Raw genomic sequence first — 17233 nt, 5'->3', positions numbered from 1 at the left:
AAAAATCTAGCTTATTTAACTATCCTGTTTATATGTATGTATGGACCCGCCAAAAGAAAGAGAATGTTTATTCTTACTTTGAATATTTTTTGTTATATGCCGCTGGACAATTGTATTTGAACAAGAAAAAAATAAGATTGCATGTGTGCATCAATATGGAATGTAACTAAAGTAATGTGCAATAAAAATACTTATAAAAAAAAAATATATATATATATATAAAAAAAAAAACCCAACTGGAATAGAATATCACACAATTTTATTAAAAAAAACATAAATAATAATAAACAACAAGATACATCAACTGTATCAATTGTATTGTAAAATGAACAACCCTATATATCACTGCCGGTGCAGAGTCATTAGAAATGTATTTTGAAATATATTGTGAATTACAATAATAATACATAGGTGCCTCATATGATATTTGGCAGAGCCGCGATGAATTTAGGCAAACTCTACATCTACAAAAAAAGCAAAAAAATAAGCAAAAAGTAAGATTATGCACATGTATAAAAAGAATAATAGGTGTCTCCTCATAGTTGCATCTGCCTGTTCTGTATCACTTAGTGATATGCGAAAAAACAGTTCCTGTCTGGAATGAGACAGAGGGCCACACCACATTCATCACACTTCCAGGGGGTCTTCATCTTACAGTGGACACAAAACAGGCGGCCAGCCGTGGCCTTCTGGGATTTATCTGCCTGTTGCGTGATTGCCACAGGTAGATGGTTTCTTGGTAGACGGTCCACTGGTGCCGTGGGTAGATTGTCCACTGGCACCTGTACAACTGTGACGCCACACAGCTCAGCTATCAGCTCCTGCTGGAAGACCATGTGGGTCATCGGCTGCACCTGCTGCTCCTTATGAAGAAGGTAGGAGTTAGTGGCGGCAATGTCCAGATAGTGGTAGAGCAAAGTCCGGTAAGTCCGGTACCAGCGCATGGTCTTGTGGTGTGCAGAGCAGGGTTTCCGTTAGAAAAAATTGTTGCCGGTCTCCGTGACCTGCAAGATTTCAATCTACCGGACAAATGAGATTAATTCCGGTCATAGTTTATTGAGCTTTAAAACAATTGATAGGCAGGCTATATAAAGAATGTCATCCTCAAGGCATGTAGATTTATAATATTATTACTTAAAACTAGACTACTTTTGCGTATACAGTCATTAATATATTCCAAATAAAATAAGTCCCTCGATACTCCGTGCTGCTGCTGACTTGAAATAAAATAGACCGCGTATGTGGGCAGTCGGTCCGACACTAAACAGCAGTCTGTTATAATCACATTTTTATGAGCTAACGAATTCCGTTATATTGGACATTTGTATTAATTATATCAAGCGAAGAACTGAGAAATTTGGCAGAGAGACGGCAACATTATCGTGGGTTTGCGTGATGTATATCTCCACCTCCCAACGACTTGGTGCTGGTCATAATGTCCGGTGAAAACAACTCCCTCCAAGCACAACTTGACCACCCGAACCGTACCAAAACAGGCCAAAATTAAATAGCCCATGCGACGAACGATTCATTACATTCGTTTCATCGTTGCTCCACCAAGCAGCCGGTCCAACAATATCAGCGCGAGCCGGCCGCAGTTAGTTTGCAAGAAGCATCCAGCTGCAGACCCGCAGAGCAGCTTTCCAGGTCTGGGGACCGCACTGTGCCAGCAAAGCTGGTGGGTTCTGTGGGTCTGCAGCTGCATGCCTTCCGCAAATCCAGCAGCAAGCTCTCACTGACACAGCGTCGTCATTACCAGACCGGCTGCTTGGCGAAGCAACGACAACAAACGCAATGATTGTTTCGTTCATCGCATAGGCCACCCAACTCCAGCCCATCCAAATACAATTCAAATAATCAAACTGTGCCCAGAGGGAACTATTTTCACCGGACACTATGACCGGAGAGATTAAATTTGTCGGACTTCAACAGATTTTGCCGGTCAAATACCGGTAATTACCGGCTAACGGAAACGCTGGTGCAGAGTAGTACTGGATGAGTTGGTCAGACAGATCAACTCCTCCCATGTACTTGTTGTACTCCAGGACAGGTGTTGGGCATGCAATGTTCTCAATGGACCAGTTGAGAGAGAGAGAGAGACTGTATGTTCCAGATGCCGATATCATCTGCCCAACCTTCACGATAGATTTGCAATTGAAAAGTCAATATGATGAGACTGAAGTACCCTATAAATATGTACAGCAGGGAACAATTAGGGCTGAATGGGGGTATTAGTGTGATCAACCGGTACTAAGTATTCATCACCGTCATTTTACTAATAGGAGTCATGACTCAAAGTGAGGGGAAGGGGGGGGGGGGGGTATCGGGGCATTGGATTCTAAAAGTTTTTTTTTTAATGTTTAGCACGACGTGGGTATATACAGGACTGGTGAGGATGCAAAGCATGTTAGACTACTTTTAATTCATAACGTTCCGTCAGGTCCGTGAGGAGCTGGAAACACGGCCACATCAAATATTCCACAAAAAAAGGGTTTCAAGTATTCAAAAAAAAAAGTACAACTGATCCAATCTTCTCAATCTTTAGCAATAACATTTCAGAATGGGAGCTCGTGAAGTGCGTAAAATATAGGCTAAGCGGTGCGTGAAATTAGCTATAGCCATTCTACAACAATTGAATAAGCTGAATTGTTTTTTCAGGCTGTTATTCATTTTAATAAGGGATATGTACATGTACATTTACATTTAGTCATTTAGCTGACGCTTAGCCTTTTACCCAAAGCGACTTACAAGTTAAGAAAGTTACTGAATTTGCTCATATGCTCCAGAATAAACTTTTACAAGTTAAGAAAGTTACTGAATTTGCTCATATGCTCCAGAATAAACTTTTAATTCATAACGTTCAGTCGGGTCCGTGAGCTGGAAACACGGTCAATGAAAGTGTATTCTCGAGAATGATAATGCAGGTTCTATTATCCTGACTAAACTTGGAATACCAGAAAATAGATCTTATAGACGGTATGATTTGTTGGAGAAATATGCAGCCCCATGGCCGAGATATCCTCGCGTCGAGAGAGCTTTTCAGCTGAGAGCAGTGAGTTCAACGACAGACAATGTGATAAACAAACAATCCCCCCCCCCTCTCGCTCTGAATGATATTGGTATCACTCAGTGATTTAACACCTATCAACGCACACGCCGCTGTGGGTGCAAAAAGGAGTTTGGACTCTCAAGGGTTGCTTCAGCGTGCTAGCTTCAGGTTCCACACGGAATAAAGTTCTGATAACGTTCCAGTCGGGTTCGGTATTTGTTTGGACATCCTTACGATGTGTGCTATGAGCGTATGGCGTGAAATGAACGTCGTTATAATGATTAATGTGAAGTGGTCGCGGAGCTCGAAAGAATCACGCAGCCATCCGACCTGAGCGGACGCCGCTGGTGTTTCTTTAAGCTTCCAGAGTCTCTGAAGCTCTTCTCACACTGGTCGCAGTGGTAGGCCTTCTCTCCTGTATGACAACAGGCTGGTGAATCTTTAAGTCTCCAGATTTACTGAAGCTCTTCTCACAGTGGTAGGGCTTCTCTCCACTATGAATGCGCTGGTGTTTCTTTAAGCTGTCATATCTAACGAACCTCTTCTCACACTGGTCACAGTGGTGGGGCTTCTCTCCTGTATGACACCGGTGGTGAATCTTTAAGTTTCCAGAGGTAATGAAGCTCTTCTCACACTGGTCACAGTGGTAGGGCTTGTCTCCAGTATGAGTGCGCTGGTGACTCTTTAAGTCTCCAGATTGACTGAAGCTCTTCTCACACTGGTCACAGTGGTAGGGCTTCTCTCCACTATGAATGCGCTGGTGTTTCTTTAAGGTTCCAGAAACTCTGAAGCTCTTCTCACATTGGTCACAGCGGTAGGGCTTCTCTCCTGTATGACACCGCTGGTGAATCTTTAAGTCTCTAGAGTTAATGAAGCTCTTCTCACACTGGTCGCAGTGGTAGGGCTTCTCTCCTGTATGAATGCGCTGGTGTTTGTTTAAGCCTCCAGAGTTAATGAAGCCCTTGTCACAGAAGGCACAGTGGAAAGGCTTCTCTCCTGTATGACAACGCTGGTGAATCGTTAAGCTTCCAGAGTCTCTGAAGCTCTTCTCACACTGGTCACAGCGGTAGGGCTCCTCTCCTGTATGACAACGCTGGTGAATCTTTAAGCTGTCACATCTACTGAAGCTCTTCTCACACTGGTCACAGCAGTAGGGCTTCTCACCGGTATGAATGCGCTGGTGACTCTTTAATTCTCCAGATTGACTGAAGCTCTTCTCACACTGGTCACAGTGGTAGGGCTTCTCTCCACTATGAATGCGCTGGTGTTTCTTTAAGCTGTCATATCTACCGAAGCTCATCTCACACTGGTCACAGTGGTGGGGCTTCTCTCCTGTATGACAACGCTGGTGAATCTTTAAGTTTCCAGAGGTAATGAAGCTCTTCTCACACTGGTCACAGTGGTAGGGCTTGTCTCCAGTATGAGTGCGCTGGTGACTCTTTAAGTCTCCAGATTGACTGAAGCTCTTCTCACACTGGTCACAGTGGTAGGGCTTCTCTCCACTATGAATGCGCTGGTGTTTCTTTAAGGTTCCAGAAACTCTGAAGCTCTTCTCACATTGGTCACAGCGGTAGGGCTTCTCTCCTGTATGACAACGCTGGTGAATCTTTAAGTTTCCAGCCTCTCTGAAGCTCTTCTCACACTGGTCGCAGTGGTAGGCCTTCTCTCCTGTATGAATGCGCTGGTGTTTGTTTAAGCCTCCAGAGTTAATGAAGCTCTTCTCACACTGGTCACAGTGGTAGGGCTTCTCTCCTATATGAATAAGCTGGTGTTTGTTTAAGCCTCCAGAGTCAATGAAGCCCTTGTCACAGAAGGCACAGTGGAAAGGCTTCTCTCCTGTATGACAACGCTGGTGAATCGTTAAGCTTCCAGAGTCTCTGAAGCTCTTCTCACACTGGTCACAGCGGTAGGGCTCCTCTCCTGTATGACAACGCTGGTGAATCTTTAAGCGGTCACATCTACTGAAGCTCTTCTCACACTGGTCACAGCAGTAGGGCTTCTCACCGGTATGAATGCGCTGGTGACTCTTTAATTCTCCAGATTGACTGAAGCTCTTCTCACACTGGTCACAGTGGTAGGGCTTCTCTCCACTATGAATGCGCTGGTGTTTCTTTAAGCTGTCATATCTACCGAAGCTCTTCTCACACTGGTCACAGTGGTGGGGCTTCTCTCCTGTATGAATGCGCTGGTGAATCTTTAATTCTCCAGCTTGACCGAAGCTCTTCTCACACTGGTCACAGTGGTGGGGCTTCTCTCCTGTATGACGATGCTGGTGAATCTTTAAGTTTCCAGAGTCGCTGAAGCTCTTCTCACACTGGTCACAGTGGTAGGGCTTCTCTCCTGTATGAATGCGCTGGTGTCTCTTTAAGTCTCCAGAGGTACTGAAGCTCTTCTTACACTGGTCACAGTTATAGGGCTTCTCTCCTGTATGAATGCGCTGGTGACTCTTTAAGCTTCCAGAGTCTTTGAAGCTCTTCTCACACTGGTCACAGTGGTAGGGCTTCTCTACTGTATGAGTAAGCTGGTGTTTCTTTAAGCTTCCAGTCTCTCTGAAGCTCTTCTCACACTGGTCACAGTGGTAGGGCTTTGCTCCTGTATGACAACGCTGGTGAATCGTTAAGCTTCCAGAGTCTCTGAAGCTCTTCTCACACTGGTCACAGCGGTAGGGCTTCTCTCCTGTATGACAACGCTGGTGAATCTTTAAGCTGCCATATCTACTGAAGCGCTTCTCACAATGGTCACAGCAGTAGGGCTTATCTCCAGTATGAATGCGCTGATGACTCCTTAATTCTCCAGATTGACTGAAGCTCTTCTCACACTGGTCACAGTGGTAGGGCTTCTCTCCTGTATGACGATGCTGGTGTTTCTTTAAGGTTCCAGAGTCTCTGAAGCTCATCGCACACTGGTCACATTGGTAGGGCTTCTCTCCTGTATGAATTCGCTGGTGTATTAGAAAAGCGCCCTTTTTGATGAAGCGCTTTCCACACTGGTCACAGCAGTGAGGCCTTGACTCAATCATATCTCTGCTTGTTGTTGGGGAGCAATGCAGCAATTGTACCTGGAGAAGAGAGAAGTACATCAATTAAGAGTTCAGATTTTGTGTTATGCTCCAAATGTAGTTATTGATGTGATTTAAAAGTGAATCTGCTCCAAGGGTGGTTAAAAAACCTCGGAGTCATTTTTGATTCCTCCCTCTCATTTAATGCACATATAAAAAATGTCACCAAAATTGCATTCTTCCATCTTCGTAATATCGCAAAAATACGCCCCATTTTAACTCTGGCTGATGCTGAAACCCTGATTCATGCTTTTGTCTCATCACGTCTGGACTACTGTAATGCACTTTTTTCAGGCCTACCTAATTCAAGCATCAAAAATCTTCAACTCGTGCAAAATGCGGCTGCTCGGATACTAACTAGAACTAGAAAATTTGATCACATCACACCAGTTTTGTCCGCCCTACACTGGCTTCCTATCCAAGCCCGTTCTGACTTTAAAGTGCTACTCCTCACCTACAAAATTTTAAATGGGCTTGCACCGCTCTTATCTATCCGATCTCATCTCCCGATACTCGCCCGCTCGTGCTCTGCGCTCACAAAATGCGGGGCTTCTATCGACCCCTAGGGTTAAAAGGAAATCCGCCGGCCACAGAGCCTTTGTCTACCGCGCTCCCTACCTGTGGAACAAATTACCTGCCGTCATCAGGGGCGCCTGCTCTGTCGAAGCTTTTAAATCCCTGCTTAAGACTCATCTTTTCTCTCTCTCCTTCAACCTACCCTGATCTCACCTGGTCGGGGACTGACCTTTAGATTAATCTGTGTAGTTTAGTTATGGTACAGGGTACTACATGGTACCACTGGGTAGTTTACTACAGGGTAGTTTAGTTAGGGTACAGGGTACTACATGGTACTACATGGTACTACATGGTACTACATGGCACTACAGGGTTCTACATGGCTCTACGTGGCACTACAGGGTACCACAGGGCACTACATGACACCACAGGGTACTACAGGGCACTACAGGGTACTACATGGCACTACAGGGTACTATAGGGTACTACATGGCACTACGGGGTACTACATGGTACTACATGGCACTACAGGGTACTACATGTCTGCTCCTTTGCAGCACCACAAACATGGGAACTCTCTAACTCTCCCCCCCCCCCCCCCCCCCCTTCCCCCTTCTCTCCGAGTGCCCGTCTCCTGGCGCTGACTAAGGTGATGGATGCCTCGGGGTCTTGGCCAAGATTGTAGTGACTGCTCTACATGCACCTCCGAGGCCTTGGATCAGTTATTCACCGCCGTCTGTCCGTGGTCCTGTCAACTGATTAACAGTATTAACAGACTGTTAACAGATTAACAGTCAATGCGGTTTCATTGCTGGGTTAAGTACTTCTATTCTATTCACATAATACGCCTACTTCATATATCTACTCCATTCACATATATGCCTACCACTTGTATCTATTGCTATGTCCGCCTACTACAATCTCATGAGCTGTCTAACGCCTGTCCCGTCTCCCTATGACTTGCTGTCCTGGAGTGTTGACCGGAGTGTTGGACGTCCCGTGACGAAGGCCGGGAGGTTGCGACCCCCTCTGCGTGCCCCCCTGTCTCCGGAGGTCTCATAGTGGTGACCGGAGTGCCGGATGTCCCGCGATGATGTCGGGGAGTTGGCGACCCTCTCTGCGCCGCCCCCTATCTCCCCGTCTCCGGCTGTCCCTGAGCAACGACCGGAGTGTTAAATGTCCCTTGACTAAGACGGGGAGGACGTGACCCTCTTTGCGCCGCCCCTGTGCCTCAAATAGATTCGCTATCAGCTCTATCTTTAATCTTTCAAAATGTTCAGTTGCTATCGCTATTAGCTCCATCTTTAATTTTTCAAAATGTACAGTTGCTATTGCATGCACTCATCTGTGTTCCACTACACACATGAGTGCATGCTTACCAACTGTCCGTCTGCAACACTACTATCACCAACATCTAAGAAGGGAGATCCCCCCTTGAATGGCCCTTCTAAGGTTTCTCTCCTCCACACTGCCTGTGGAGCTTTTTTCCCTATTGTTAGGTTTTAGTGAGTTTTTCCTTACCTTCGCGTGGGGTATGTCTGGGAGTGCTTGCATTCTTTCATTTATTTGCATTCATCTAAAAATGTTTGCACCTTATGGTGTTCTTGTTCTGTTCTTGACTTATTGTTATGTTTTCTTCTTTACTTGTTTAAAGAAGATCTGTACGGCCCATGGGGACATTAACGTGTGTTGTCGGGCCCTATAAATAAATTTGATTTGATTTGATTTGATTTATTTAAAACTGGCCAACATTAATAAAATAAAACCGAACATGCAGTTGCCTGCAATATGACATTGTGGTTGTATCTGTCCTTGTAACAATATCAGTTGTTCCTAGTTTGTGTAGTTCTGGGGAGCAATTAACTCAATCACGGCCAACCACGTATATATACGTGTTTGCTCGCCAACCGTTCAGCGCCATAAACGTATATATACGTTTTTGGATCGTTATTTATTTTTTTCGATTTTTTTTAAATTAATTTCAGGCACACCGACCTTGGGGTTACCATAGACCTCGGGGTTACCATATAGGGAATCATTCTGAGGTTGCTAGAGTGCAATACCGGGCGCATCCTGCGGTGGCAGGACCCGGTGTTACATTTAATTCCCTCCGGGCGCAGTATTGGGTCAGGCGAGTCTAGCGGTTCACCCGATCACAATGAAACACGTCCCATGCCCCCGATGCATGTGTTGTGCCGGATTATGTTGGGGACACGATGGACACCAATACTGGAAATCGCGATCAGACAATTGGAATATTGTTTTTGGGATACCTCCTAGTAAAGGTAAGGACTATATGACATATATATATATAATCCTACTTTGATCCAACCATGATTTCACATCGATCGCAAGGATCAGTAACGTACTTCAAAACGTATGCAGTTGGTGACGATCAAAGCATCAAAAAATTACCCCCCACCCCCTTTCATGCATTTATGATGAAACATAATTAGGGATGGGTACCTTTCACATTTGAACCGATACCGGTACCTTTTTTCTGTACTTTAGTCTCAAGAAATTTAATTTACCTACCTGAGTCGTGAAAAAAAATTATCCAAACTTCAAATAACTACAATTTCGACAGTTTTCGGCTTGCCATTGCTCCGACTGCTTTGTTGTTGAATCAAGTCAAATCCTAGGTAAGCATATATTGTGCGTGTGAACGTTGATATGAAGAAAAAAAAAGTAAAAAAAAAAAAATCCCGGTATCTCACTTGATTCGATACTCGGTAGTACCGACGTGCTTCGGTTCGGTACCTCAAAAGTACCGAATTCGGTACCCATCCCTAAACATAATACCTATTATATACATTTTATTTGGAAATAGTAGCGTGTCCAGGCAAGAAACACCAACACTTATAGCAGAATTCACGTAGCGCCCTATAACTCAGCTTTTCAGGAATTAGCCTGGATAACTCCTAACTATACAATATTCACCACGGTATAACACGCAAACGTATACATGTTGAATGATGGATGGTTGATGTCAAATGAGGCATAGTATTGTCTCCATAGCAATAATATAGATATAGCCCTGCAAACACCGCCACGCATCCCTATCTCTTAGAGCGGTGGCGCAGTAGGAACAAAGATGGCTAGACCCGCCAGCGCTGAAAGGGTTAATCTATTAAACCCGGAGCCCTATTTTTTGAAAATCCGCCTAAAATCTTATATTTCAAATGCCCAAGTTCAATATGGATTTAGTATCACCAGGCGTGCATAAGAACAGATAATGAAATCTACTGTATGTACAGTAGCTTTTTTATTTTTGCCAGGGTGCAGCCATTTTGAAACTAATTTCAAATCAGATTGTTGCTACATGCTAGAAATAGGGGAGACAAACATGTTTCGGAATTACATATTCCTTTGTCAGTGTTATAGCTAGCTTGCTATAACACTGACGAAGGAATATGTAATTGCGAAACATGTTTGTTTCAGGCTGCCATTAAATTCTTGAACCTGAGAGTGCTGGTCTAGCTTCACTGCTTCTTTTTTATATAATACTTAATGGGATTTCAGCACCCAGTGTCGAATCTTGAGAGCGCGGTCTAACTTGACATTAGAAATAGGAGAGACAAACTAACTGCGCTCCCATATATGCCAATAACGTTACGTTTTGTGGTTTATTATTCCAAGTAATAAGAAATATTAAAATAATTCATACAGAAGTAAAAAAAAAAAAAAAATTAAAACTACAATTCCCGACGGCAAATTTTTCAAAATGGCCAACTTTCACGAATTTTTCAAAATGGCCAACTTTCACGAACTAAAGACAAAAACCAAAACGAAAATCGATCTAATAACACTTTAACCTATTAGTAAACTAACGTATTGATGATAATATTATCACTGCTGTTGTGACATGGTTATGATGTTAAAACTTGAATACGTTTGAGAGAAAAAAACAATACTTTTGTCAGACAGTCTACTCTAGACAGATTGATTCATGACGTGATGTCATTTGCAGTCCGCCGATGGACCGCATGGGTGTTTGGTATATTTTCCCAGAGCGGTCAGTCAAAGAATACATTTCTCCGGGGATTCAACAAGTGTTTGTGCATTTCGAAACGACCGTGTAAATACTATTTATACTAATTTGTTAGACTTATTATAGCATTCGTTAACGTTTATGACAGTCTATAGTGTTTTTGAGATTTCCCAGAGATTGTAGTCATATTTTCCACTCAAAAAGCTTGTTTCAAAAGTACCGATTTGATGTAAGAATTTCACCCAGGATGCCATGCTTTGTGTTGAGGTAACGTTAGCGCTAGCTGCGAGCTAACGCTTGACTAACGTGAACATAATTGACGAATTAATTTGCAAATACAGTGTTCTCAAATACCCACATTGCTGTATTTAGTGTATTCATTAGTGGGTCATATTCGTATATATAATATATTTCATTTTATCAACCTAGAATTGAGGACAAGGCCTGCTGCTGGACGCTAGCTCCCATGCTAGTGTTGGCTAATAACATACAGCTGAGAGCCAGGAAGGGCCAGGCAGAGCCATGCTACTCTTCTACCCAGGAAAGATGCTTCTAGAGCGGCATAGAGTATGGAGGAAGACAAGGCTCTATGAAGAGAATGGGGTAAGTTTGAAGAAACATTTTAATTTTTTTTTAATTACAATCACAATATGTAAACAAAAAAAATAGTAATTGTAAAACAAAATATGAATCGCGGGAAGTCTGTTGTTAGATGCCATTCGTCAAAAAGACATTCATTTCACTGTTGATAAAATGTTAAAGCAATCAATCAATCAAACCAATAACACACACCGAGGTGCGCTGTTGTAAGTGAGTGTGGGTTATTGAATTGATCGATTGAAAATGTTATTAATGTCCGCCTTGTTTAGAACTGGTTAAGAACTGTTAAGAACTTCATTCTTAGATGCTTCTATAGAAAGTAGGTTTTTTTTGGAACCTACTTTCTATAGAAGCAGCTGGGAGGTGTGCTGTTTTAAGTGAGCGTGGGTTATTGAATTGATTGAAAATTTTATTAATGTCCGCCTTGTTTCAAACTGGTTAGGCTTAGGCCCTCTTTCGAAGTGGGTTATGCTTAGAGTTTATCTTTAGAGCAGGGCGATAGACCACCAGCCCTGATTCCAAACTCTAAGCATAACCGACTTCGAAAGAGGGCCTAAGCCTAACCAGTTTGAAAAAAGGCGGACATTAAAGGGGACCTGCAATGCTATTCCTAGCACTATTTGGGCAACTTTTCCACAATTCCTGTGAGTCTATTGAAGACATCTGTAAGGTTTTTTTCAAAAAAATGCATTGTTTTATATTTCTTATCAAGTACTCAAAAGCCTCATTTCACAGCATCAGTATTTCAGGCTGTGATGGCCTGGCTCCGCCCATAAGCACTTTGAGTGACAGTCAGCCCACACAGTCTGCAACTGGTAGACAGAGAGAGAGAGAGAGGGGGGGTGGGAGAGAGAGAGGGGGGAGAGGGAAAGAGAGAGAGAGCGAGAGAGGGGGGGTGGGATAGAGAGAGGGAAAGAGAGAGAGAGAGCGAGAGAGGGAGAGAGAGGGAGAGCCCCGGACTCAGCGGGACTGAGAATGAAACGCTGTGTAAAAAAGCACACGCAGACGCAGGCTCTCTCCTCTCTCTCTCCCTCCCCTCCTCACAGCGAGGCAGATAGTGAAACCAGACACCTCGACTGCACTCTGCCAGAGAGGGAGAGAGAGAGAGGGAGAGGGAGAGAGAGGGAGAGACAGAGAGAGGGAGAGACAGAGAGAGGGAGCCCTGGACTCAGTGGGACTGAGAATGAAACGCTGTGTAAACAAGCACACGCAGACGCGGGTTCTCTCCTCTCTCTCTCTCTCCCTCCCTCTCTGGCAGAGTGCAGTCGAGATGTCGGGTTTCACTATCTGCCTCGCTGTGATTTCCACTCGCTCTGCTATCGCTGTGTGGGCTGCCTAGGTTGTGGGCGGGCATTGGCTCCAACCACAGAGCCAATCGGATCACTATCCACTCCATCCTCGCATCGTGACGTCACGTTGCGAGTCAAATCAGGATGACCTAATTAAATCGAGCAGGAAATGGTCGGACCTGAATGAGAGCAATCCGCCAATATGGTATTTAGTTACAAAAACACATTGATACTAACTCCCATTACTATAATACAATGTTAGAGACTCAAAAGACATTTATAATGCATGTCACCTTTAATACAATTTTCAATCAATCAATTCAATTACCCCACGCCCACTTAAAACAGCGCACCTCCCAGCTGCTTCTATAGAAAGTAGGTTCAAAATATATATTTTTTTAACTCCTATAGAGGCAACTTCTCTTTCTTTTTATTTTTGAACCTACTTTCTATAGAAGCATCTAATAATGAAGTTCTTAACAGTTCGAAACCAGGTGGACTTTAATACAATTTTCAATTAATCAATCAAACCAATAACACACGGTCACTTCATTCTTGCCTTGAAACAGCGCACCGCCGAGCTGCTTCCACACTACTTTTTCTGCGAATGGTTGTCAATAAATCTTCAATTAATGTATGTTTATTGTATATCAATAAGGTTGGATGAATTCGGCCATTGTATAAAAGCATTACATCATGCTTCGGCTGCGCCTCGGGCCGAACAACCACTCATAGGCGTGATCTAATTTCTATAACCCACTCTGTCTCGTGATGTAATGCATAAACGTTACACGGGTCGGCTATGCATGCTTAGCTTGCTAACGTTAAGATAGGAGATAGCAGTGTAACTTAATGTTACACAGGTCGCGCTATGCATGCTTTTTTCAAACGTTTCGTTCTCTCCACTATGATGAGCTCTGCTCTGCTTCAGCACGGACAGCACCTCTCAAGTACCCATATGTGCATGTGTGAGTGTCAGTCGCGCAAGTGTGTAAGTAACAGCCCTGCTCCTCGGGCAGACAGAGAGAGACAGAGGGAGGAGAGATATAGAAAACGGCCAACAAGATTAGTTTGCAACGTTTAAATTCCTTGAAAAAAAGGAGTGAAATGCGAATGAAAGGGTTGAAATCAGTACTTGCAAGGGTGCTAGGGCTGGGCAATACTGTATATCGAGTATACTCGATGTATCGCGGCTTGTTCTACATGATATAGTATATTATTATATCTTGAACATAGAGTATATGTTGTCACGTCGCGGCTGAGATCAGACTTTAGCTTTAGCGCAGAGCTGTCCTCTCATTTCATTATAGACACATGACCAGCGCGGACCTTAAATTACATGCAATTGTAATTTCATTAGACAGACCAGCGCGGACCTTTAATAACATGCAATTTAATTGACGCAAGCATTGGGCTAACGTTAGCTGCTAACCAAGTTATCCCATGACTAGGCTAAGCTAACTAGCTAGCGTTAGCTGCTAACCCTGGAAAACGCTCAAAGCGGACTCCACAACACTAGTTCCATTCGTGAGGAAAGGGGGTGGGTTATATTGACAACGCTTGACAACAGAGGTTTAAACATAACTTCATATTTATTGGTTATATCAGCATCCAGTTTCCATCTCCGTGTCTTAAACTCTTCCTGTTTACATTAGAGTGTGACGTCATCGCCTACGGCAGCTTAGACGCTCAAAACGCGAACCTAAAACAAAACCCGAGGGGGGGGGGGGGGGCTGGCTCTCTCACGTGTTCTCGCTCTCTCTCGCTCTCTCGCTCTCTCTCTCTACATTCAATGATTTAAATTAGCCAAACGTTACAGTATAAATACTAACTGGATAGTTGATGATATAAACATTTAATTTCATTATCTGAAATATACTAAAATCATTAAGTCTGCTATAAGCCATTATCCCTTTGTGTGTGATTATTATTTTCTCACAGTAGTGTATATATATATATGTGTGTGTGTTTGGCTAAAGTGGATAGAAAACACAGTAGTGTGCAAAAGTCTTAGGCACCCAATAGTTTTTATATAAATTGTCTTAGATGTAAATATTTGTGTGTCAGTAGACTACTCTTAGTACATTTATTTAATTATTTTTTAAAGCATCTTCATGGTTTAATAATGCAAACATATGTTGCAGGGACTTATTATAATCATCATATTGGCGTGACTGTATGCATCAAAGTGTTAAATCACGCATTTTTAAGTGCTTTAGAGGAAATGTCAAAATATCGCGATATATATCGTGTATCGTGATATGGCCAAAAAATATCGCGATATCATTTAGAGGCCATATCGTCCAGCCCTAAAGGGTGGCCGCAAATATTTTCTACTAACTAACAGCACAAAGTATCAGAGCCAGGGCTGTACGCTAAGCTTTTTCACTAGGGGCACAGTCACAATCTTTTTTAGGGGCAATATGCGACGCCCTCATAGCACTGTACAGCCCTGTGTGGAGTACTTAACACTTTGAATGCCCATCACGAGATATCTCGGGTTATCAGCCCGCTCCCTGAATGCCCATCATGAGAATTCTCGTTTTATTTTTTTTATTAGCGATCTGAATTCATATTTCATCAACCGAGTCTACCGTTGGTAAACCTGCCCCGCCAGGCGCTCAGATGTGAAAAAAGCGCCCCCTATCGTCTCCCAGATGGTAATGCACCCTTTTGGATTGGACTCAATGAAAATGTATGAGAAAAAAAAACTCCGGAATCCACATTTTACTTCTCATGCATGTAACCGGAGCCGATCAGATTCATTCTGGACCCTCAGCAGCACAGCGTGTAATATGTGTTTTACAGTATATGCGTTGGATCAATAAAAGGATAAATTTTTGGAATGGCGACCAGGAATTGGAATAATCTATTTGGATACCATCTGATCTCAGGTAAGGAATCTATTTTACCAGTCTTAGGATAATCAGACCTGTTTTCACGGAGATATAAGCTTTTCCCCTATATGTGATATGGCTGTTTGACTGTAAGAGCGATCAGGAACTAAGAGAATCGATTTTCAGCTTGCGGCACCAGCGTGCATACGTACACATATACTATCGATAATCTAGCGTTTATTTGAAAACGATTCATAAATAGGCCGAAAAATGGCAACGTTCTAGAATATTACAGTACAGGGCGATTATCATGGACTCTTTTTTTCCCCCTTGAAAACGAGGGCTTTTCAAAATGCTATAAAACGGAAATGACCCGATAAAAAAAACAATCCGCTTCGACAATGTTGACTGGAAATGAGTCATTGATAAGCGACGGGCAGATTAGATACAGCCATAATTTAAAACATAGATTAGGCGATATTAACTCTTTCAGTGCCACGCCTGGTTTTCCGTTTTACCGCTTGAATGCCACCATCGGCGCCAATGTTAACGTTAATATCGCCTAATCTATGTTTTAAATTATGGCTATGTGTCTAATCTGCCCATCGCATTATCAAAGACTATTTTCCAGTCAGTGCTGTGAAGGCAGATTGTTTTTTTATCGCGTCGTTTCCGTTTCAGAGCAGTTAGAAAAGCCCCCGTTTTGATATAAAAAACAGCTCATTCTGGAGCATTCTATGAAAATCGTCTTTTAGTGGAATATTCCACAACGTTGATATTCGTCGGCCTTTTTATGAATCGTTTTCAAATAAACGCTAGATGATCAATATTATACGTGCACGCAAGCACATTACGGCCGTGCACTGATAATCGCTCCGTTGATTTCCTCACAGACTTTTACAGTGAAACCGAAAGAAGACATTTCACAAAACAGCTTATAACTTCATCAAACTTACTCCGATTATCCTACCACTGATAACATAGAGTCCTTACCTGACATCAGATGGTATCCAACTGGTATATTCCAATTCCTGATCACCATTCGAAAAAATCGATACGTGTATGGATCCAACGCGACACTGTAGATCTCCATGATCCGCGGGGATCTGAGGCTCCAGAATGAACTGTGGTAACCCCGGCTGGATCAGTGAACTGGAAAATGTGGAGTACCGGATTTTTTTCCCCATTCATTTTCATTGAGTCCATTCCAAAATCACTTATGTCATCTGGGAGACGACAGGGGGCGCTTTTTTCCACAGTGATCACCGGCGCAGCTTGGCTATACTCGGGTAGGCTCGGGTGATGCAATAATTTTTCAGATCGCAAAAAAAAAATTATAATAATAATTCCGAGAAATCTCGTGAGTGGCACGCAACCACCTATAAAAAAAAACAGAGAAATCTCGTGAGTGGCACTGAAAGAGTTAATGCTAACATTGAAGTGGATGGTGGGCATTCAAGCACTAAATGTGCGCCCGCCCCCTGCTGGGCACTGAAAGTGTTAAAGAAGCAACACTGCTACACCCCACTGTGGAGTACTTGAGGAAGCAACACTGCTACATACCTCGTCAGCCACCTGTCTGCCCAGTTGACATTTGATCCCCTTCATGACGAGAAACTCGCCGTCATCCCCGGTCTCCTCCTCCGTCGCCACGGCCTCCTCGGACACCTCCTCCTCCTTCATGCGCTGGTGCATCTCCCCCATGTCCTCAAAGCTGGAGCCTGAGGTGTCGTCCATGTTCTCCATGTCGATCACAGCCGAGCCGGTGCCCTGAAGGAGGGAGGACATCGATGATACGACAATTGACTAAACCTGCCTCTGAAATCAGGAACCCCAAAGTTAAATCACTTTTGTTTTTTTGTCACGTTGATTAGATTAGATTCAAATGTATTG

The 17233-nt window shown here is 43.3% G+C and overlaps 1 protein-coding gene across 1 annotated transcript; it reads right to left on the bottom strand.

Annotated features, from left to right (window-relative positions):
* Window positions 1-478: 478 nt before the first annotated feature.
* On the bottom strand, window positions 479-17030 carry LOC311238971 (uncharacterized protein). The gene is made up of 2 exons (XM_084327183.1): window positions 16904-17030; window positions 479-863 (listed from the first exon to the last, which is right to left on the bottom strand). The coding sequence occupies exons 1-2, from the start codon at window positions 17021-17023 to the stop codon at window positions 567-569; spliced, it is 417 nt and encodes a 138-aa protein (XP_084183309.1). The 5' UTR covers window positions 17024-17030; the 3' UTR covers window positions 479-566.
* Between the last annotated feature and the right edge of the window lie 203 nt (window positions 17031-17233).

This window comes from Notolepis coatsorum (assembly GCF_963971535.1).
Source record: "Notolepis coatsorum genome assembly, chromosome: 1".
NCBI classification, from domain to species: Eukaryota; Metazoa; Chordata; class Actinopteri; order Aulopiformes; family Paralepididae; genus Notolepis; species Notolepis coatsorum.
Note: the sequence above shows the minus strand (reverse complement) of the source record. Positions and strands in the feature narration are given on the sequence as shown.